Raw genomic sequence first — 21,985 nt, forward strand, 5'->3', positions numbered from 1 at the left:
TAGTATATATAAAAAAATTTTACTTTACACTTCAAACCTGATTTGATCTTTTGATGAATGGAAAATAAGTTTCAAGCGTATATTTTTTTTAAAAAAAAAAAAAAAAAAAATTTTACTGTTCCCTCCCGTCCTTTCTTGGATTGGATTAGAGGAACATCCCAGCGATAACCTTCACAGATCCAAAACAATAAGAATAGGATGAATCGAACTTCACAAAGAGTGTAGTTAAGTAAGGTAAATGTATGTAGACTACCTCAATTTGGAATCCGTGGACAGGCCCAGTTCGACAAACGTCCGTCCCGATAAACGCCAAACTTGATACAATAGATGTCCGCTTGGAATAGAAAATGGGTTAAGGCTCATGCAAGGTAACTGTCGATTCAGGACAGGTTCAGTAGTCCAAAAGCGCTCGAGGCCCGCTAGAGAGAACGCAGATCTGACCGGCCGTTTGGTTCTACGGTCAATATTACAAGGTTTTTTCTTTTTCTTTTTCTTTTTAAATTTCTAACAAAAGAACGATGGGGGAAGATTTGAACGTAGGATCTCTAAGTTGTGGGATTTCAATGTTAGCCACTAGATCAAGGAAATATTACAAGGTGAATATGTAAGGAAGAATAACAAATCTTCTTGAGGTACCTTGGAAGATAAAGATATGAATGTTTTAACACAAGATAAAATAGGAGGATTTTGTGTCAGAAATTTCAAGTACCAATATATATATATGTGTGTGTGTATTTCAGGCATGCAATCCAAAACAATCGAGATTGTTATCATAGTTCGATATGGATGTATTTGAATAGTAGATTATTTGGGATAATCTTTTTTAAAAAATTATGTAGCACTTTTTTGATGCAATAATGTATGTGAGATAAAAAAAAAAAAAAAAGGGAGTTGAAAAATGTGTTGATAACGTAATAATCCACTATCCAAATAGTTAGTTTTTTTTTTCCTGTTATTGAATAATACCTCAATGACAAATCAAATATTTCTGATCAAACGTTTAATAAGGATGATATATATATATTATATCATTTGAAGGGATGCATAACCCTCCTTGTATGATAAAAAAAAAATGGTAAGCATAACTAAATTAGCTGAAGTAATACGTCACATAATGTTGGTAATATAAAGACATAAGAAGTTAACACAAATGACAGACAAAAGAAATGCATTTTCTCCTAACCAAAAAGGTTTAAAAAAGAAAAGAAAAAGAAAAAGGAAGATGTTTTTAGAATACATGACAATCGAATGAAACATTTGTCAACCAATCCTGCAGCCCTCCTCACTGGAGAAAAATGTTAATCAAGCAAGTCAAAACTAAGAGAGTTTTTAAATTGGACCAATGACGGTCAAACTTATGGAGGAGCTATTCTCTGGGATTGGAATTTGATGACGCAAATGACTATTATATGATCAAAGCTGTCATCATAATCCTGATTGCTGATTCCAGTATTTGGCAATGCAAGCCTATTGCTGCAGTAGTTTTTAAAAGTTTTGATCTCAAAATTCAACAACCAAATTACTCTGGGATTAATTAAACTGAACAAATATACCCTGGTAACGACGTCTGATTTTGATCCTATACTGGATAATCTTTCAACTTGCCTGTGCAGGTTGGCGCCACTTCAGCCCGCGAAAGACGTTAAAAGATTGTCTTCAATGAATCTCACTCGATCTTCCATGCATAGAGGAAGAGGCAGAAGGGTGAACTTTTGGAATGGCTTTGGGTGGAATAATAGCGGCTATCAGCGCTGCAATCGCTATCGCCGGTGCAATTGCTGTCTTTGTCGCTTTCTGCCTCTGGTACCCCTGGCTTGAAGATGAACAAACCATGGCTCGTTCCAGGGCTGCAGAATAACCAAGAATGCACATCCCAGAACACTTGGATCGGTTGCTTGTTAACTAAAACAGTTTGGTTACCCCTGAATTTCCACTGCAGATTCCTGATGTGAATCAGAACAATCCCATCGATGCTGATCCACATTTCAGGATCTCTAGGCCCTGATGTCGAACTTTCCACCACAATGTCATGATCTTTTTTCCTGTGATCAAATTTGGCTCTAGTAGAAAAAGACTTCTTGCCGAAAACATGTTCTTTCTTGAAGAACAGGACAGCATCAACCAATGCAGGCCTTGACTTCGTCCGCTTGTAGGCCTTTTTCTTGTAATCCCCTATTAATAACACCACCTCTTCATCCGCAACTAGAGCTACGTAGAAATCTGTACATGGTTCTGGGCTCCCAGAAAATTTAGCCGATCGCAGATCCCAATACGCATCTAGTTGGTTTCCATCAACCTCGAAGGTTTTGTACCCCTTTTTGGCCCAAAAATGCCACGGCTTAAGGTCAATCTTGCACGTTTGATGATAATCAGTCTCTACGCTATCTACGGTTATGCTCAGGGAATGGTTCATCAGATTCTTGCTCCACAAAACTGTGACATTTCTCCAGTAACCACCGATATGAGTCTGATAAACGCAGGTGACCGTGCTCTGAGCATTTTTTGTCGTCACGGGGTCTTCTGTTATCCTCTGAGCGAAAGAAGGCTGGGAAACGGACCATGACTGGGACCTGGAGCTGATCCGGTAAGCCATTTATTCGAACTTCCCGCCTTTCAACACAAAAATTGAATAAACTCCAACATGGAAGGAGAACAAATGGACATGATCGCCAAAAACTACATGAATATGATGATGTTCGTCCACTCATCCAATAATCAAGAACTTCTCGGCCGCGTTGCTAGTTCTTAATTTGTGCATCACAAGAAAAAGGACGGCCACGGACGGCCTGGTCAGGGAGTTAAATCAAATAACTAGTGGCAATTAATTTTTCAGGGATTACTAGAAGAACTATTGAACTAATCGGGATATAGGAGGCAGTATTCTCGTTTCGAGACTCATAATCCTGATGATTATTGAAGAACGGAAATGTCCCACATGACAGAAAATGGGACAGATTCGAAGAAAAGAAAAACGTGAATGCTAAATGGGAATTGATTTCCAGGAGAAACAATTGATGTCAGAATGGTTGGGCAAATTGGAAGTGGAAGTTCGGACAAGAAAGTTTTGTTGGCGGAGGAAAATTCTCCTGTTTGCGGCCATGGGTTAAGAGTTCCCGCAAAGGAAGGGTCCAATATTAGAAAGTATGCTACATCCGGCAATTAATCAGAAGATGTGCACTTGCTCCAGAGTGGACAAATATATGTTTAACTTGCTTTTTTTGTACGACGAAAAATGAAACACAATTAAATGTCAGAAGGTTTTGCACTATTTCTCTCAGGGAAATGATGATCTCTATCATCATTAACTGTTCTATATATTTTTTTATATATATATATCATTTACGTACTTTGTTGGCCTTTATGTTTAGGTTATATTAAGGTTAAAACACTGATCACACTTTGCGTTTCTTTTCATTCCCAGTCTCATCTGTTGTAGGCAGCTTATTAACGGCTAATTTTTGTGATTTGCCTTTGCATTGTAGTTATGCACCACCTAATCCATCCTGTTATCGATTAGCCGATGCTTGAAAAAATTGGGATTCATGCATTTGCATATAAACATACACGTATGTTTACTTTGTAAAAATCGAGCGACTAACTAATGATGGTTGATTTTACGGACTGAGTCCAAATCTCAATAGTTGTGAATTATTTTCGACAAAAAAAAAAAAAAAAAAAAAAAGGAGAAGGATGATATTTGAGAAACAAAAGGGTTAGAGGACAAGATGAATTAGATATTGTAAGGATAGAGATTGTAAACGAGAAATCTGAATTCGATATCTTTCACTTACAATTTTAAAAGAGCGAAAGAGATGAATTTAAAACTTTCAATTTCTGAGGCCTCAATGGCCTTCTCAGCTCGTAAGTTGTGAGCTTGTTCTAACTTAATGTTAGTACTCAAAAAGCAAAAAGGTCGGGCATATGGTAAACTGAATATAAATCCTAAATTAGAAAGCCAAAAAAAAAAACCCCGACTCGTAGTTGGATACGAATCTGGAATCGTCAAAAGGCTTCAAAAATTTTTGTGGTGTGACTGGATATCAAATTTGGGCCTTAAACGGGCCGTATAAATTTAGTTATTGGGCCTAAATTTTCAGCGCAAGGTAGCCTATACATGTAGGAACGCAGTTTACACGGGCCACATTGTTCTTGACTGCAACTCGTGTGTCTAGCTTGAAAGGGATCAATCAGTATGGGAATTTAACACATATAACAATTATTCGCATTGCCTGAACATCTTACTTTTATGGCTCTGCCGCTGCACTTGGGATCCTCTATGTCACTACTATATATCAAATCCAGTATCAATCTCACTTATCACGTGATGGTAGAAAAAATTTAAATATACAGCACATGATAAATTAAATAAAAAGGATACTTGGCATAAATATAGAAATAATACTGAATTGTCACTGAGAAAATGACACTGAGGATTCCATTAGTTAGATGTTAAAGACTACTCAAAAGTATGAAACGTAACAGGGGACTTATGAGGAGGATACAGAGGAGGGTTGACAGAAAATAGCGAAAGTTTTCATCTTCTATGTATTTTTTTCTGAAAACAGAGAAAAGAAAAAAAAAATTGGATTCTTGTTTCCATGATGATGGGGACCATGCAATGTGTCCTTTTGGTTCACCGACGTTACATAAACTGATGTCATCGCAAATTACAAAAGGGCACAGCTGGGAAGGTGATGCCTGGTGGTGGGAGACGTGGCACGCCGGTGGTCGTCGGTGGAAACCTCTTGGGATGCTCGTGTCGCTGACTTGACCTTCGGCAACTGTGACGTTGATATGGTGACTAAACAACTACGGACGGGCGGCCGGCCAGCAAGCAAGCATCTCACGAGTCACGGCTAATTTACAAGCCTCCGCCGTTGGGCGGCTGAACCAGTAACAAAAACTTTTTTTTTTTTTCCAATTTTGGTGAGAATCAACCAAAAAAAAAAAAAAAAAAAGTAGACGAAGCTTATTAAGGGCGTGTTTTGATTGAACACTAGTACTGGTCAGCTGTGCTCAATGTATAAAACTTGATAACGGTGTAAAGAAAAACATTAAAATCCCGTTTGAATTTTTATAAAAAAAATATTTAATAGCGATTTAATGTACAAAAAATAAAAGAGTGATTAAAAATACATTCACGAAAAATATAACAAATTTTCTTTAGAAAGCTATAATCCAAATTACTTGTACTATTTCTTCTTTTTTTTTAAAATTGTAGTTTCTTTTGTTTTTTATTTCTGGTTTGATGCGAAAGGCATAATAATATGCCTCACTGTTGCCTGAGTAGTTTTTGGTTTTCTAATTTGCATGGAATGGTGAGGTTCCACGATTTTGATTGCATTTATTGCATGCAGCGTGGGACCGGATGTCTTCATATCCATATGATTTGAGGCATCTGTTCAAGTAATTGACTTCTCGTATACAAATTTTCCTTTATGATGCATTTTCTTATTATTTTAGTTCTCAATTATTAAAAAAAACAAAAAAAATTTGCAATGGATCTTTCGAAATGTGATTAAAAGCCATCTATGAGAAAAATATCTAAAAGCCATTTATGGTGTTACTAGGAAAATTTATCCATAAGAAAACCCATTAAATATAACAATGGAGTCACAGAGCGAGTTTATGAGTGAACCTAATCCAACAAGGTTTTTAACATTTAGATTCTACACTGGATCGTTGGGGAGGTTACAGGATCGAATTGTGTATAATCATAAGATCCTTCCCCAAGTGTAAAAATATAATATTACATTTTAAATTCTTTTAATCAATGTCCATAGTTAAATTATACATAACTTATCATGTTAAAACACAAAGTCACAATTAATGCATCCTCATGCATTGCATTTTAGACACTTTTCTAAATTAATGCTTTTGAATTAATGAGCGTCCGTTAGCTAAACCATTTTATTTATTATAAGCTCATTAATCTGCCAAAACGTATCAAAATAAACAGAGAAAATGTAATGTTAGCTAGAAAAATAAGTTTCTTCAACTAAAATGCATATTATCTGCTAATAACATGAGAGTCACTCCAAAATACATTTTGCTTTTGGGCTAAAAATTAAAAAGAATGAAGATATCAATCTAAGTGAAGTTTAAAATTTTGAACTCCTAATTATCCAAACATATCTTAGTGTATTGTGCGTTTATCTTATATGTAATGAATACGGTATCACAGTTACACACGTATGACATGTACACCATATTTTAATTTAAAATTTAAATTAAGTTTAATTATCATGCATTCAATGGTGATAAAATATACGTGGTCAATGTATAGAATGCTAATCTATGTATACAGACTTAAATTCATAAAATTTCTAGTGATATAGTTATAATTTCATGAGGACCGGTGTTTTTACACAAAATCGAGATCAAATTTATAAATTTAGATCATAAACAGATTTGGAATACATGATCGGGAGCTCACAACTATGACTAAACCTACTATAGTCTTCTTTGGAATGTAATTTTTCACCAATTTTTTTTTTTTTTTTTATTTTTCAATCACTTTTTTATTTTACATACATCAAGTCACTACAGTATATTTTTCTATAAAATTCCCTAAAAATAACAATGTAAAGGGGTAAATTTTTGTGAATCCAATTACTCAAAAAAAAAAAGTGGAAAGAATTGAAATATCAGCATCACCACCAACCTGCCCCCCGGCCACGGGACCCGTGTGATGTCACAGGACTGTTACGGACAGTCGGTAGTCCAATTAACGGTAGGGTCGGTCGTTCGTCGTAGTCTTTCACTGGACTCTACTGCAGCGGGGCCCCAAGGGATGTGGTTTCCTACTCGAAGCTGAGTCAGGATGGACCCCACCACCTGTAAAAAAATAAAAAGTATCCGAAAAGAACAGCCAGCGAGCGAATCCACTGCTGCCGTTGTTAGGTGGGATTGAAATTCAATCGCCAATTCACAGCAGGCAACAAGGCCCGGCCACCTGCACGGCACAGCCCTATAACAGAGCATCGCGTGAGCAGATAGATGTAGAGAGACAATGAAAGAAACGATCATCGGCTTTCTCTCTCTATAATTCCAGTCTTCGACGCCTACCGCAAATTATATTTAAGTAAAATAAGCACTTGCAAAAGGATAAGAATACTGGATAATGAAAGAATACTACCGAAAACTTTTCTAAAAAAATAATACACTAATATAAAAGTTAAGGACTGAGGAGAATGAGATTTTTCAGGTAAGGGCTCGGAGGACCTGAAATCTCAGGCAAGGACTCTCCGGCCGTTATAAATACTCCCCTTTCCCAAAACCTCCATTCTACACGGCCTCATTTCCTGTTCCCATCCCCCAACTCCCTTTTTTTTTTCTCCCTTCACGCCGCTTTTTATTTTCTCATCTTAGTTTAAGAATTTCTGCATCGGTAGGATTTGATTCAGGATGACTATCCTCGTTGAACAGCCAGAGTTTGGTAAATTTCCTCTTCTTTTTTTTTTTTAAAAAAATTGAAATAATTTCTTTTTTTTTTTTGGCTCTCAGTTTTTAGGATATTTTTATTCGTCAAATCAAAGTTACATAATTCTCAATTTTCATTGTCGTTAGTATTTTAGATATTTTGCACGGTTTCAAATTCTTTTTTTTCCCCCTTTATTATCCATCATCTTCGAGAGTGAATTTGAGGGCTGACCGAAGCTTTCATTGATTTGCCCTTGATTTTTGAGTCCTTGTCTTTTTCTTTTTCTTTTTTTTCACTTTTGTTGGGGGGGGGGGGGGGGTCAGGAAATTGGAAAAATTCACTTTGTACGAATTATTAGAATTTTTTTTTTCATAATTCTCCTTTTTGCCTGATTGTCTGCCTCGTTTCGTGAAAACAGGAATTAATGAGGTAGAGGAAAAGGGGATCCAAAAGAATGAAAGGGAATTGGTATTGGACGGGGGCTTTTCTGTGCCTCAGGCCAATGCTTTTGGCCAAAATTTTAGGTCAATCTCTCTTTGCTTTGATTGATCATTTTTACTGTTTATTAGTTTAACAAAACAGACCAAAACCCATAGAAAACGATGCAATCATCTAATTCGACCTTTAGAAATTCGTAAATGAAGTTGGTACCATGCCTTCAATTTTTCTAACACGAAATCAGACCCAGGGGAAAAGGAAAAAAAAAAAAGAAAGGAGAAATTTGATTTTTACCCATATGCAGCTGAAACTCAACCCAATGCAGGTGAAATTTACTGGTAATGCTCGGAGGAGTTATATGATTAATTATCGCACCGGAGCAATTAAGATCCTAATCTCATATCACAAGAGGATGTTTTTTTGATATATGCCCTGACACATACGTTTTAAGGAAAGTGGACACAAAAGGCAGAAATCCAGCCCAATTGTTGAACTTGCGAGGTTCTCGGGCCTATATCAAAGAAACACGTTCATGGAACCCACAAGCCCATAATTATGCAACTCTATGACAATTGTTAATCTCAATTTACTTTTTTTTTTTTTTTGTCTCTAAACCAACTCCTCACCAAATCAATATTACTCCCTTCTGAAACAGGGATTATGATGCTGAAAGTGCAAGGCAACAAGGGGTTGAGAATTTCTACAGGACCAATCATATTTACCAAACATATGATTTTGTAAGTAATGTGTCAAATATTTTTTGCTTTTTAAGTTCCGGCCTATACCATTTTTTATTTCCTTTTGCTCTCCAAACAACGTTACCATTTTCTAGCCTGGAGAGACTCTTAGTTTTTTGGGGTCTCTGAATTTTTATTTCTGTAAATTTCTAATTTTTAACTGCAATGGCAACAATTAAGCTTTAATATGGATTCATTCTTTTATTCAATTATTTCTTGGGGTGAACACTAAGATATCTAGTTTAGTTAAGACACAACCCATTAGTTAGTTTATTAACTCGATCAACTGCAGGTAAAGAAGATGAGAGAAGGGTATGGGAAGTTGGACAAGGTGGAAATGAGCATATGGGAATGCTGTGAACTTCTCAATGAAGTGGTTGATGAAAGTGATCCTGATTTGGATGAACCTCAAATCGAGCACTTATTGCAGACTGCTGAAGCCGTCAGAAAAGATTATCCTAATGAAGATTGGCTACACTTGACCGCCCTGATCCATGGTACGACCTCATTGACCATTTCTCGAACAACCCACAAACCACAAAAGAAAGGGGAAAAGAAAGAATTGCTGAATCAAGACAGTAGTAGTAGCAGTAATGACTAATGATAATTAACTAGGCTCCAATTGTGTTTCAGATCTTGGGAAGGTTCTTAATCTTCCGAGCTTTGGAGAGCTCCCTCAGTGGGCCGTTGTAGGTGAGTGAAAAATCGACTCTTTATTGAACCTTCTCGAAAACATTCGATTAGGGAAATGCTGACTGATTAAATATTTGGTAGGTGACACATTCCCAGTTGGGTGCGCTTTTGACGAATCAATTGTCCACCACAGGGTACTTTGTCTTAACAGTATTGAAAACAGTAGTATTTCTTCTAATTTTAGTTGTCTTAAATCTGAGTTTATGTGCTTGGTGCAGTACTTCGAGGAAAATCCTGACTACGCTAATCCTGCGTACAACACCAAATGTGGAGTTTATTCTGAAGGTTGTGGACTGGACAACGTGCTGATGTCTTGGGGCCATGATGACTACATGTATCTGGTAAATATTTTTCTCTCTAATTATTCTGCACAATCCTGGTAAATGTTTTTATTTTGGATGTTGTGTGAAATAAATTAGGTGGCCAGAGGGAACAAGACAACACTGCCATCTGCTGGCCTTTTTATCATCAGATTCCATTCCTTTTATGGTACGTCAGGGAGGAAAACTAACCTAGTATTTGTTTTGGTCCTCGAAATGGATCATGGATATATGGATGTAGAATTTAAAGCTTATTTCTTGCAATCCCAGCATTACACAGGTCAGGAGCATACAAGTACTTGATGAACGAGGAAGATGAGCAGAATCTCAAGTGGCTTCAAATATTCAAGTAATAGAAACAGTTATTTAAAGCAGTATTACATATTCTGAAAACATAGAGAAAAAAAAAAGCATTTATTTTAGAGTAAATCTTATATACACTAACATTGCATACATTATCACCGTTAGATCCATGACACATGTGCAAAAAATTTAATTTTTGCATAGTTGTCATTCATCCAACGCTACTTACAGTGTATACACTGTCAATGTAGGAAAAATTAATCCTTTATTTTATAGTAATGCTTGCCTGATTCCCCTAAATTGCAACTCCTGTTTTACAATTTTACACAGTAAATATGATCTCTATAGCAAGAGCAAGGTCAGAATTGACGTGGAAAAGGTCAAGCCTTATTACCTCTCTCTCATCGACAAGGTGAGTTTATTTCACAATCACAGCTCAAAAGTGTTTTTTCCTAACGATGCCCATTTCATTAAATCACACACCATGTGATTTAACTTGTATGCCACTAATTATAACAATGGCGGCGGTTTTCTTGCAGTATTTCCCGGCGAAGCTACGATGGTGAAGAGTCAAAAATTAGATGAGTTGAAAAAAAAAAAGTAGAATCGAGGAGAATAAGACAGACTTGTGTAACAGGATGTCCGGAGTTTAATTAGTGTGTAAAACTTAAAAATTAAGTTTTCATTTCCCTATTTGTTACGTTATGTTTTCAAATGCTTGTTTGAATTCCAACTTTCCGCCTGATTCACGTCAAGAAGTGCATTAGAATGGGTAACAAATGTAAAATTCCAGCATAAGTTACTGTACATGTTGCCCGAGCATAATAATCATCGAGAGTCAGTAGCAAAATTTCCTTTGGTACACAAGATTGTTGACAATTAAGATATTTCACATTTACACAACTCTATATTCAACAAATTATTCAACGTTAGATTTTTGCTGCAACCGCAACACACGGTAGGACGTCTTTAGAAAAAGAAGCAAATTCGTAGCGTTAACGTATCTTAGGCAGGAATAATTGCAGTCTCGGGTCTCAATATTTAGCTTGCGTGCTAATTTGGTTCGCAATATTTTGTCTAAAATAAATTTAGTTCCCAAAATTTTTTATTTTAGGCATATTTAGTACGATTAATAGAAATTCAACAATGTCAAACGGTCAAGATCAAATTCTCGTTAGTCAACAATTTTAAATTTGTACTTTTGGTTCTCAATGTTTTCATTTAAACTCATTATATTCCCCTAATTTTTTTTTTAAAATAGTGATATTAAGGGGTTTTAGGATGAGATGAGATGCAAATTAAAATAAAATTATACTCTAATTATATAGGCAATAGGACTTCTAATTAAACTTTGTTTTATTCTCCTTTTCTTGTATTTATTAATGCAACCACCATCTCATATACTCTTTCTCTTTTGCATAGGTAGTCCCAAATTTGGTATAATCTATCCTCTTTTTTTTTTAATTCTTTTTCCATTGGTATAATCTCTACATGTTATTGTTTTGCACCATTACTAGTACGAGTTCTATCAAATTTTTTTTTATTTATATTTTTATAGCTTTATTAAATATTCCTAGAGGTTTGGTCAAATCTTAGTAGCAAATGTTCAATCGATTGCGGATTGCCACTCAAAATTGCAGCAATGGAATTCAATGAAGACGGTCGATCGAAACTCGGATTACACCGTCAAACAACTAAAATTGTTGTTGCTATGGAAAAAAGAGAAAAGGTTGTGTTGTGTTGGAAGAAAATTGCATGGGCTTGTGACCTCAGAGGCACGTACGTGTACATTAACACATCATCAACGAGACATCAAAATTATTTTGCTTGACCATTTGTCGCAAATCGCCGTCCAACTTCCAACAGTAACATTATTTATCCTGTAATTCACGTTACAGTTTCCACTAATCGTAAGAAAAGAAAACAATTTGGTGAATGATTAACTTAGTCCCATTACTGTGTATAAATTACTGTCCACTGCCTTTGGTGTCCATTAGCAGTCGTTTCCAGCAGTGACAAATGGACACCACGAGCACTAGCAATGACCCGGCCTGGGAGTAAACGCCTGAACTGAAGGAGACTTTGAACTTGGAACCCACTACTGGCTCTGGAAAATTGAGCTGCCCGGGTCAGTCAAAAGGCCCAATTCTACGGAAATTAGCTGACCCTTTACCAGAAGATCTCTCTCTCTCTCTCTCTTTTTTTGAAGACCATTACTAGAACCACCTATATATATATATATATATATATATATATATGCCAATACAAGCTTGTTAATTGCGATCCATAAAATCCTTGATCAGGAGACTAAATACACCAATTTTCACTAGGACAGACTTTTATTTTTTCATCAGTTAGTGATCTAGGGCAAATGACAGCCAACTCCTCCCAAGAGTCTCTGGTGGTTGCATCTGTCATCTTTGCAATCCTAAGGTTGTGTTTGGATTGCATTTTTCGTGATTTTTCATAGAAAAATTACTGTAGCGATTTGATGTATGTGAGGAAAAAAGGTAATAGGGAAATGTGATTACGGAAAACGACGTAATTTTTCGACGGAAACCGGCAATCCAAACAAAGCAAATTCTTTCATCAACCATACCGCCAGCCCTTGCAGCTGGAATTACTGGATTAACTCATCGAGGTAAAGTGAATCCCATAATTTTCTTTTTCTTTTTCTTTTTTTCAAGTTGCAAATTGTATATTAGTATATGTATCGGTTGTCTACAAAAGGCTCTACTTAATAATTATGCATGATTATTACTTTTTCTTTTTCAACATGTTTTGGTTGAAGCAGAGCTCATGCAGAAGCCACATTGTCCTCCATGTTTATGTTGCCAAAGAAAACTACCGCCACCGGAGTGTTGCTATTGCGCCTGTTTTGTTACTGAATCAGGAAATAAAGCTCCATGAAGATTACTCTCACAGCCCTTCAATTTCAACACTTCTTTCTTTTTGACCTTCTGTAATCGGGTTTGATGCCATGAGCTAATTTTGGCACTCAATATTAATGAATCTCCATTATGTTACAAGTGAAGTAGTCGTGAGGTAGTCACGACTAGAGGTGGCAAATCAACCCACTTAATTAAATTTACCCATACCCACCCATGAATAGATGGGTATGGGTATCTTAAATTTTTGTATATGGGTATAAATGGATTACCCAATAATACCCATTTATTAAATGGGTATTATTGGGTAACCCATCAAACCCAATTAACCCATTTAGAATTCTCTTCCACTCAGCCTCAAGTCTCTTCTTTTCCCCCACCTATTTTTTTTTCAAATTTTTCATTTTGTCATGATGTTAACTACTTTTATTTCATTATTATTATTATTATTATTATTATTATTATTTGTTGGTTTTATCTTATTATTTTATTTTCTCTTAGTTTGTTAACTTGCTCATTAATTTATGATAAATTTTAGCCTATTTTCTTATCTTTCTAAAATGAAATTTTAAATTTATATATGAAAAAAATGTTAGGAGTTCAAAATTTTTGGATTAAGTTTTTATATTAATTTTTATAGTACTTAGTTCAAATTTTTATATTCTTATTATTCAATTATTAAATAAAAGGTAATTTTGTGACATAGAGTATAAATGAAAAAAAAATTGGTAATTAAGTTTATTGAACATTATAAATAAATATTTAAAACTAATGATGGGTACAAAGAGTGGTATAAATTGATAACTTAGTTTGCAAAAATGAATTTAAATGAGTTTACAAAAAGTTAAAATAAATGGGTTATAAATGGGTAATTGGGTTACCCAATTCATTTTTTGATTTACCCATTTATACCCATCTAATTAAATGGGTATAAATGAGTTGACTCACTTATATCCATTACCCATTTTACCCAACCCAAACCCGCCCAAGTCACCCATTTTGACACCTCTAGTCACGACCAAGACCAACATAATAAAAATTCTAGCTGCTGTATTGTTTGGAAAATGTCAACCTCGTTTATTGTTACTTTAAACTCAAGAAATTAAGGCCCCGTTTGTATTGCTATTTTTAAGAGTTTTTGTAGTAAAATATACTGTAAAAAGATGCATATGAGGTAAAAAGATGGTTGAGAAATGTGTTCACGAAAAACTTAAAAATTTTTCTGTAATAACATTTCATTGAAATATTCGGTGTACCTTCCGCGCTTTTATCGGTGTATTCTTACATTAAGACAGCTTCGTCTGATTCATCAATCTTCTTAATCGCAGTTTTTGTAGTACTAAATTATTTAGTTATTTTGATACTCTACTATTCTGGCAATCGTGCAAATCTTAATCCAAGATATCAACATTGGCCTTGTTCCAACCAAAAAAAAAAAAGTCCCTAAGAGTACCTTCTAAGTTATTTATTTTTTAAAATTTTTTTTTGACATTTTGCAGGTTGAGAGTGATACTAAAGCTCTTGGCCTTAAAAAAGGAAGGAAAAAACCCTCAAAGAGGCTCCTTATTCTTGTTTAATGTTTGCAATAAAATAGTCTTATTCTTATAGTAATTGTAATATTACATCATGCATCGATTTCTGCATGGAAATATATCAATTACCGATTGTTTAAAAGAAGAAAGATTAAGGTCTGAATCTGACATTTCCGAGAAAGGAATGTCTGGACAGACGATTGAGAGACAGGTAGTTATTATGAATCGCATCCAGCTGGTCTTCGAGACGGAGGAACTAAAGCATTGCCAATCTACAATTCCTCTAAGACTCAAACCACGCCCAAGAACCTACTAAACACTTGTGCAAATCCAAAGGAACCCAAATTGACGTCATTTCACCAAAAAAAAAAATAAAATCTGTAGCACATAATAAATTGATGAAAAGCACAAGACAACACCAGCGTTTTAGATTTTAATGAGTACAGCAGCAGGGAATTATAAGGTTAAAGGACAACCCAATAGGACTAGTTGGGCAGATAGAAGGTTTTAATGTTCGGCAGCTCAATCCTTACCTAATAATCATGTCTATCTACCTGAAAATCTCTTCAGGTGATCAAGAGGATCGACTCCCTTTTTCAGTGGAAGAGATTAGGATAAAAGGTACTTGTATCGTATTATCTGAACGCTGTCTGGTACGCCTAGTTTTGGGTATTTGGACCGCCAGAACCCAGAAGGAGATAGGTGACTTTGCATGGTAGCTGCTGATCTTGTCGACTTTTAGATGCTTAAGAGCATGCAGTGATTTTACCTCTTTTTTTTTTTGTGTGTGAAAAAATTTGAAAGAGTTCGATTTCGATCACCTAGGCATATCTTTGGAATCATAGATAACTTACGCGAGTTCTTACAAATTATCCATGACTTGCACAGGAGTCCTTATAAATCGTCCATTGCGGAATTCGGATTTGTGAGGAACTTGTTTTGTTTTGTGATACATATCAACTGTCACCATGCTGCTCTCTTGTGGCCGCAACCCAAGGAAGAAACCCCGCCACTCCACCCAACTACTTTCTGACTGCCCCTTTGTCAATAATCCCCGATCAAGGAAAATATCATAATTGCTGCTGCTCTCAAATCAACAGAAACAATTTATGGGACGTTCAATTTTGGGTCAGGTTCTGATTCACCTTACTAGATGTGTAAACGAAAGTACTGGCCTTCTATTCTGTGCCTTGAATTATGTTTGTGTTGTTGGTGTGTTGGGGGGGAGGGGGAAGGAGGGGAAGAGGTGGTAGGAAGAAGGAGGAGGAGGAGGAGGAGGCAACCTAGTTTTAATGCCAAGTCTTTATTCTAGCACCAGATTGGTAACATGGGAGAGTTATGGTGATGACAAGTCAACGTCCTTCTTTTTTCTTTTTGCCATTCAAAGGAACTGCATCACCAGTAAATTATAGAAAACGAGAGGCACAAGGGGAAATATCTATGCAGATATGATATGAGCTGAAATGAAAGTTCGTTAGGGGACACCGGTATCATGCATGCCATGAATGCGCTAAATAATGCCGCAACCACTTCGCAGGCACCATTAAAACCCACTCAACTTTCATCTTCCCTTCTTCAATGCAACATTTAATTTGAATTGGCCATCCTTTTCCTCTTCACCTTAAATACTTCTAGCTTTTATTGTTCACCTCCAAAATTAGCTGAAATCTTGGAGTTTAAAGCTGATAGCTTCTCAAGAAAATGGACATCAAGAAGAAAGAAGCCATGGCTTTTCTTTTTGCATCTTTGGCAATATTGGCCTTTGCCATCAGCGCAAATGCCCAACCCCTTGTTCCGGCTTTGATCACATTTGGAGATTCGGCTGTGGATGTCGGAAATAACAACTACCTTCTCACCCTTTTCAAAGCTAATTATCCACCTTATGGAAGGGATTTTATTAACCACCAACCCACCGGAAGGTTCTGCAATGGAAAGCTTGCTACTGATATTACAGGCAAGTATAGTTCAAGAATCCAATTCCAACGTTAATTTGGAAAGTTTTTTATGTATCGAATCAAGAGCTTGTTTGAGTTTGGTTCGACAACTGGTCAAGTCAAACTTAAACAATATTTTATGTTGGACAATATTCATAAGCTCGTTCGAGTTGCTCGTTATACTAAAATGTTCAGTTTAATTAGATTCGTTTGTACCCTTAGTGCTGGTCTATAAGTAAATATGATTACCAAGTGCTTAGGCTGTAGAAACTTTGATGCACGTGTGGTATAAGTATCATTTTTAAGGTCTCCTGCAATATAATTTTCTGTAACAGTACTAGAATTAATATGGTATTCGTACTGATTATTCTCCATCCTGTTTCTCTTGGCAGCCGATACTTTGGGGTTTACAACTTATCCGCCAGCATATCTTAGCCCTCAGGCATCGGGGAAGAACCTTCTCATTGGAGCCAACTTTGCTTCTGCTGCATCTGGATATGATGACAAAACAGCCTACTTAAACGTACGAGCTATCTAATGCACCACCCAGTCATTACTGCATCTGGGTCCAACAACCTGCATAACATGCAGGAAAATTAAATAATTTTAATGATGCATGGCAAAGCCAAGTGGTATGTTTCCAGTCATTTGACACTAAAATTTTTTCTCCATACCTGTATGTTTTGGTACAGCATGCTATACCACTGTCCCAGCAATTGCAGTATTTCAAAGAGTATAGAAGCAAGCTAGAACAAGTAGCAGGCACCAGTCAAGCAGCATCCATCACCGGGGGTGCACTATATATTTTGGGTGCTGGTAGCAGTGACTTCTTACAAAATTATTACTTCAATCCCTTGCTGAACAAAGTCTACACCCCCGATCAGTATTCTTCCTACCTTGTTGGCATATTCTCAAACTTCGTGAAGGTACATACTTGATATTCTTGTTTTCAACATTATTCTGTAAAAAAAAAAAAAAGCTTTGGTCTTGTCATTCAACTTCTGGTTTCAGTCTTAATTAACTCTTCAAAAAAAAAAAAAAAAGAATTTGTATGGGTTAGGAGCCAGGAGAATTGGAGTGACTTCATTGCCGCCACTGGGGTGTCTTCCAGCAGCCAGAACTTTATTTGGATTTCACCAGCCTGGGTGCGTTGCTAATCTCAACACCGATGCCCAACAATTCAATAAGAAGATCAACTCCGCCGCAGCCCAGCTCCAGAAACAGTTTCCAGACCTCAAGCTAGCCGTCTTCGACATTTTCAATCCCCTGTACGACGTGGTCAAATCCCCTTCCAATTATGGTATGTGAACCCATAAAACAACTTTCGGATCCGAGGCCTCTCCGGTTGAATTTCTGTCCAGTTATGCCTGGTTCTGCAATTCTTCCAATAGTCGGTGTAAAAGGGGTACAATTTTGGAGTAAACAAAAATTTCGTGCACTCGTACAACTAATTCATGATTACACCAAAATTGTCCCAATTTACATCACCAAAATTGTCCGAGTTTATGCCAAAAGATATAAGAATCAATCACAATAACTTCACTGGACAGAGTCAACTAGAGATGGTCCATCAACTTTCTTCACTGCAGGGGAAAAAAGAAAAGAATTCCTCAATTAATAGGTTTTGTACTTTTGATTGTTCTTTCGTAGGTTTCAAAGAAGCAACCAGAGGTTGCTGCGGAACAGGGACAGTTGAGACAACGATATTCTTGTGCAATCCGAAGTCACTAGGAACCTGTAGCAACGCAACCCAATATGTGTTTTGGGACAGCGTACATCCATCTCAGGCTGCGAATCAGATTCTTGCCGATGGGTTGATCGCTCAAGGCATCAGCCTCATAGGCTGATGAAATCCAAGTTTTCCACCTACGTTGAATATATATATACATATATATATATTTGCATTTCAAAAAGGCAACAAGCTTGTAACAGTTTTTTTTTTCCCTCCATTTATCTGTGTGTACAACAAAGGATTCTGCTATATTTCAAAATGTATGCATGTTGTTTTGTGCAGCTATAAAAACAGTAGTCATGGCAAAAACTTACAAAGATAAAGAAATTTTCATCATAAGCGGCATGCCATGTCCTCGATTAACTCCTTCTGTGACTGTTTAAGTGGAAGTACGTGAAAGGGGAGGGATGAATTGGATGGTAAGAGGGGGAGAAAGTGTAAGTAAGAAGTCCAAGTTCGAAACCTCACACTTACCAAAAAAAAAAAAAAAGTGGAAGTCCGTGCAGCAGCTTTTCAAGTAATTGAAAAATGGGGAACAACCGTGGAAAGATTTGTAGCAAAGACAAGGTAATGACAAACTAACAAGAGTAGATTGGTTAACAGTATAATTGATTCTCTTACACCGGCGGATGAAGCTTTGATAAATGATGCGAAAGAAATGAAGTTGCAAAAACCAAATACTTTGCTAACAAGTACATCTTCGTTATTCATCACAGGGCTGACATAACTTCTCCATAAGAGTGAAAAAGTTCCTTCGATTCCCTGTTAACAAATGAAACATTAAAGATAAGTTTGAAGTCTTGGGGGCTGAAACACCTTTTCATGCAATTCTCTGACCACCACTACTCCACTAGAGTTTGATAAACATGCATAACCCAAACGAATTCGATCATACCAACTTTACCAAGGCCATGGTCCAAATGTGAAATGACCTCCATCGATAGTGCCTTCTGTATTATTGCAAGGGTGCAATTTCACACCACCAAAATGATCTTGGCTGCATTAGATTAGAGCAGTTGGGTGGTAATGTTTATTGTCCAGTACTGTTACGTTTTGACTCAGTCTGATACTCTTTCTTGGCGGCAGCAGTCCAAGGAAAGAAACCTGCAATGTTGGAGAATTTTCAAAAGGCTAAATTACCTTTTGCCCTCCTCATTTGGTATTTTATTATATAACTCCCCTATAATTTAAAAACCTATATATAAATCTCTCATGACAAACTAAAAAATTGACAAATTCACCCTTCCACTACTTTTTTCCAAATGCAAAAAAGAATAAAGAGAATTAAAAAATAGATAAATAAGAAAATCTCTAATGACTGCAAATATCATTGGAGGTTTTAAACCAAATCCGTAATGGTTGCAAATATAATTATACATTTTTAAACCAAAATTTTAGTGACTCCAAATGTCTAGTGGTATTTTCTATTTCTTTTTTATTTTTTTATTTTTCTTTCTTCCTTTTTGTATTTGCAGATTTAGCAGGCCAAAATGCATTTTGTAAAATCATCCCTGTTCTTCCCAAAAGAAAAAAAAAAGAAAGAAAAATAGAGAAAGAGCAAGTTTATCAATTTAATTTTGACTTTTTAATTTTGCCAATTAATTGTAATGAAAAAATTAATGGTGACACTTTAACCCAAATCATGAAAAATTATGTATAGATTTTTAAATTATAAGAGAATCATGTGATAAAACGTCAAACCACGATAATAAGAGGTAAAAGTACCTTTTCAAAATTAAAGAAGGATTGCAACTTCAAAAATGATAGGTACTGTTGCACTTATGTCCATTCAAGTCAGCGGGTGTGTTTGGATGTCAAGAATTTCAAAAAAAAATTTCAAATTTTATTTTTCTTACATCATACACACAATTTTCATTCATTAGCGAAGACATTAAATCCATATGTAGATATCTCTCTATCTCTCTCTATATATGTATATATGTCAATTCTTAGGCACCATTCAGTGCTGCCCAACCTCTCATCTTCCCTCCTCAATGCAGCAGCATTAAGTGAACTGGGGCACCCTCTCTTTTCTCCTCTTATTTGGTCTCAATTGTCGACCTGCACAATTAGATGAAGCCTTCTAGTTCAAGACAAACCTTTTCAAGAAAATGGGCGTCAAAACAAAAGAAGCATTAGCTTTCATATTTGCATCATTGGCCTCCGCCATGATTGTAGTTGCCCAACCCCTTGTTCCCGCACTGATAATTTTTGGCGACTCGGACGTGGATGTCGGGAATAACAACCACCTATCAACCTTTTTCAAAGCCAATTTTGCACCTTATGGGAGGGATTTTGCTAGTCATCAAGCCACTGGAAGGTTCTGCAACGGAAAGCTAGTTACTGATTTTACAGGCAAGTTACAGTTCAAGAATCCAACTCGTACATCAGGTCCTTGTGTTGAATGGCCTATAAATAGATTACAGCTTTAAATGTTTGTATTTCTAACACGACAGGGTTTATTTTTCAAGAACTTTCGGATTTATTCAGGCATAACATTAGTCAGCAACATTTTTGAACTCAATTTGCGACCTGTAAATAGTGATTATTCTCAATTCTTTAATTTTTTTTCCAGCTGATACTCTGGGCTTTACTTTCTATCCGCCAGCATATCTTAGCCCCCATGCATCAGGGAAGAGCCTTCTCATTGGAGCCAACTTTGGTTCTGCTGGATCTGGCTACGATGAAAAAACTGCCTCCATAAATGTAAGATTTAACCCGTTTAATATGCAGGCTATGCAGCAGAGAAACATCTTTTGGACCAATAAAGGGCAAAGCCAATCTTGTTTCAGTCAATTTACATTTTTTTTTTCCTTTTTCCATCTGTATTTTGGTCCAGCAAGCTATATCATTGCGGCGGCAATTCCAATATTTCAAGGAGTATAAAAGCAAGCTAGAAAAATCAGCAGGCACCAAAAAAGCAGCATCGATCATCGGGGATGCTCTGTATATTTTGGGCACTGGTAGCGGTGACTTTTTACAAAATTATTACTTCCATCCTGCACTTAACAAAGTCTACACCCCTGCTCAGTACTCTTCCCACCTGGTCGGCATACTCTCCTACTTCGTCAAGGTAATTGCTCTACTTGCAATTTTTACTTTTTGCCCAAAGAAAACAAAATAATGGGATGTTAAATCCAAAGTTGTTCTGGTTGAAAAAACAGGAATTGTATGGGTTAGGAGCCAGGAGAATTGGAGTGACTTCACTACCGCCACTGGGTTGCCTCCCAGCAGCCAGAACTTTATTTGGGTCCACCCGCCAGAGTGGATGCGTTGCTCATCTCAACACTGATGCCCAAGGATTCAATCAAAAGCTCAACTCCACCGCAATCCAGCTTCAGAAGCGGCTTCCAGGCATCAAATTAGCTGTCTTCGACATTTTCAAGCCCCTCTACGACGCTGTCAAATCTCCTTCAGATTATGGTATTCAACCTTCAAAGTTTCTGCAGAGAAGACCTGAATTAGGCGCCATTTTCATGATTCAATTTTCACATTATTCCTTTTTACAGGTTTTAAAGAAGCAACCAGAAGTTGTTGCAGAACAGGGACAGTTGGGAAAACTGTATTCTTGTGCCGTTCAAGATCATCACGAAGCTGTAGCAACGCAACCCAATATGTATTTTGGGATGGGGTACATCCTTCTGAGGCAGCTAATCAGCTTCTTGCCGATTCAGTACTCTTACAAGGCATCAGCCTGATAGGATGAGTTCCAACTTTTCTTTCACTAGGTGCATTTGCGAACTCTACCAAAGAAAAAGGACGGGGAAAAAAAAACAGAAAGAAAAAAGGGTGCATCTGTAAGAGCTAGGCCTATCATAAAATTTTTTTTCCCACTTTTTCTGTATTCCGATTGCCAATGGATTCTGCTGTACTTCAATAACGTCTCTATATTCCAAGTACGTGCCTTAATTTTGATAAAGCCTTCCTGATATGGTTGTTATCCGGAGATACAAGACACTTGTACCGGAACATTTTGCTTTCCTGG

The 21,985-nt window shown here is 36.5% G+C and overlaps 4 protein-coding genes across 4 annotated transcripts; 3 read left to right on the plus strand and 1 right to left on the minus strand.

The window, feature by feature from the left end:
• Positions 1-1,613: 1,613 nt before the first annotated feature.
• LOC113742422 (uncharacterized) lies at positions 1,614-2,593 on the minus strand. Its single transcript, XM_027270258.2, has one exon. The coding sequence runs from the start codon at positions 2,591-2,593 to the stop codon at positions 1,667-1,669; it is 927 nt and encodes a 308-aa protein (XP_027126059.2). The 3' UTR covers positions 1,614-1,666.
• A 4,543-nt stretch (positions 2,594-7,136) lies between these two features.
• On the plus strand, positions 7,137-10,614 carry LOC140005880 (inositol oxygenase 1-like). Its single transcript, XM_072047045.1, has 11 exons — positions 7,137-7,438; positions 7,842-7,947; positions 8,517-8,598; positions 8,891-9,095; positions 9,232-9,291; positions 9,373-9,425; positions 9,510-9,632; positions 9,711-9,780; positions 9,882-9,960; positions 10,245-10,326; positions 10,454-10,614. Exons 1-11 carry the CDS (start codon positions 7,408-7,410, stop codon positions 10,478-10,480), a joined length of 918 nt encoding a protein of 305 aa, XP_071903146.1. The 5' UTR covers positions 7,137-7,407; the 3' UTR covers positions 10,481-10,614.
• Positions 10,615-16,001: 5,387 nt separating this feature from the next.
• On the plus strand, positions 16,002-18,281 carry LOC113741677 (GDSL esterase/lipase APG). The gene is made up of 5 exons (XM_072047046.1): positions 16,002-16,288; positions 16,661-16,791; positions 16,961-17,194; positions 17,313-17,568; positions 17,919-18,281. The coding sequence occupies exons 1-5, from the start codon at positions 16,036-16,038 to the stop codon at positions 18,113-18,115; spliced, it is 1,071 nt and encodes a 356-aa protein (XP_071903147.1). The 5' UTR covers positions 16,002-16,035; the 3' UTR covers positions 18,116-18,281.
• Positions 18,282-19,966: 1,685 nt separating this feature from the next.
• On the plus strand, positions 19,967-21,919 carry LOC140005881 (GDSL esterase/lipase APG-like). The gene is made up of 5 exons (XM_072047050.1): positions 19,967-20,355; positions 20,576-20,706; positions 20,840-21,073; positions 21,165-21,423; positions 21,510-21,919. Exons 1-5 carry the CDS (start codon positions 20,112-20,114, stop codon positions 21,704-21,706), a joined length of 1,065 nt encoding a protein of 354 aa, XP_071903151.1. The 5' UTR covers positions 19,967-20,111; the 3' UTR covers positions 21,707-21,919.
• Positions 21,920-21,985: the final 66 nt, after the last annotated feature.

This window comes from Coffea arabica, chromosome 4e (genome assembly GCF_036785885.1).
Source record: "Coffea arabica cultivar ET-39 chromosome 4e, Coffea Arabica ET-39 HiFi, whole genome shotgun sequence".
Lineage (NCBI taxonomy): Eukaryota > Viridiplantae > Streptophyta > Magnoliopsida > Gentianales > Rubiaceae > Coffea > Coffea arabica.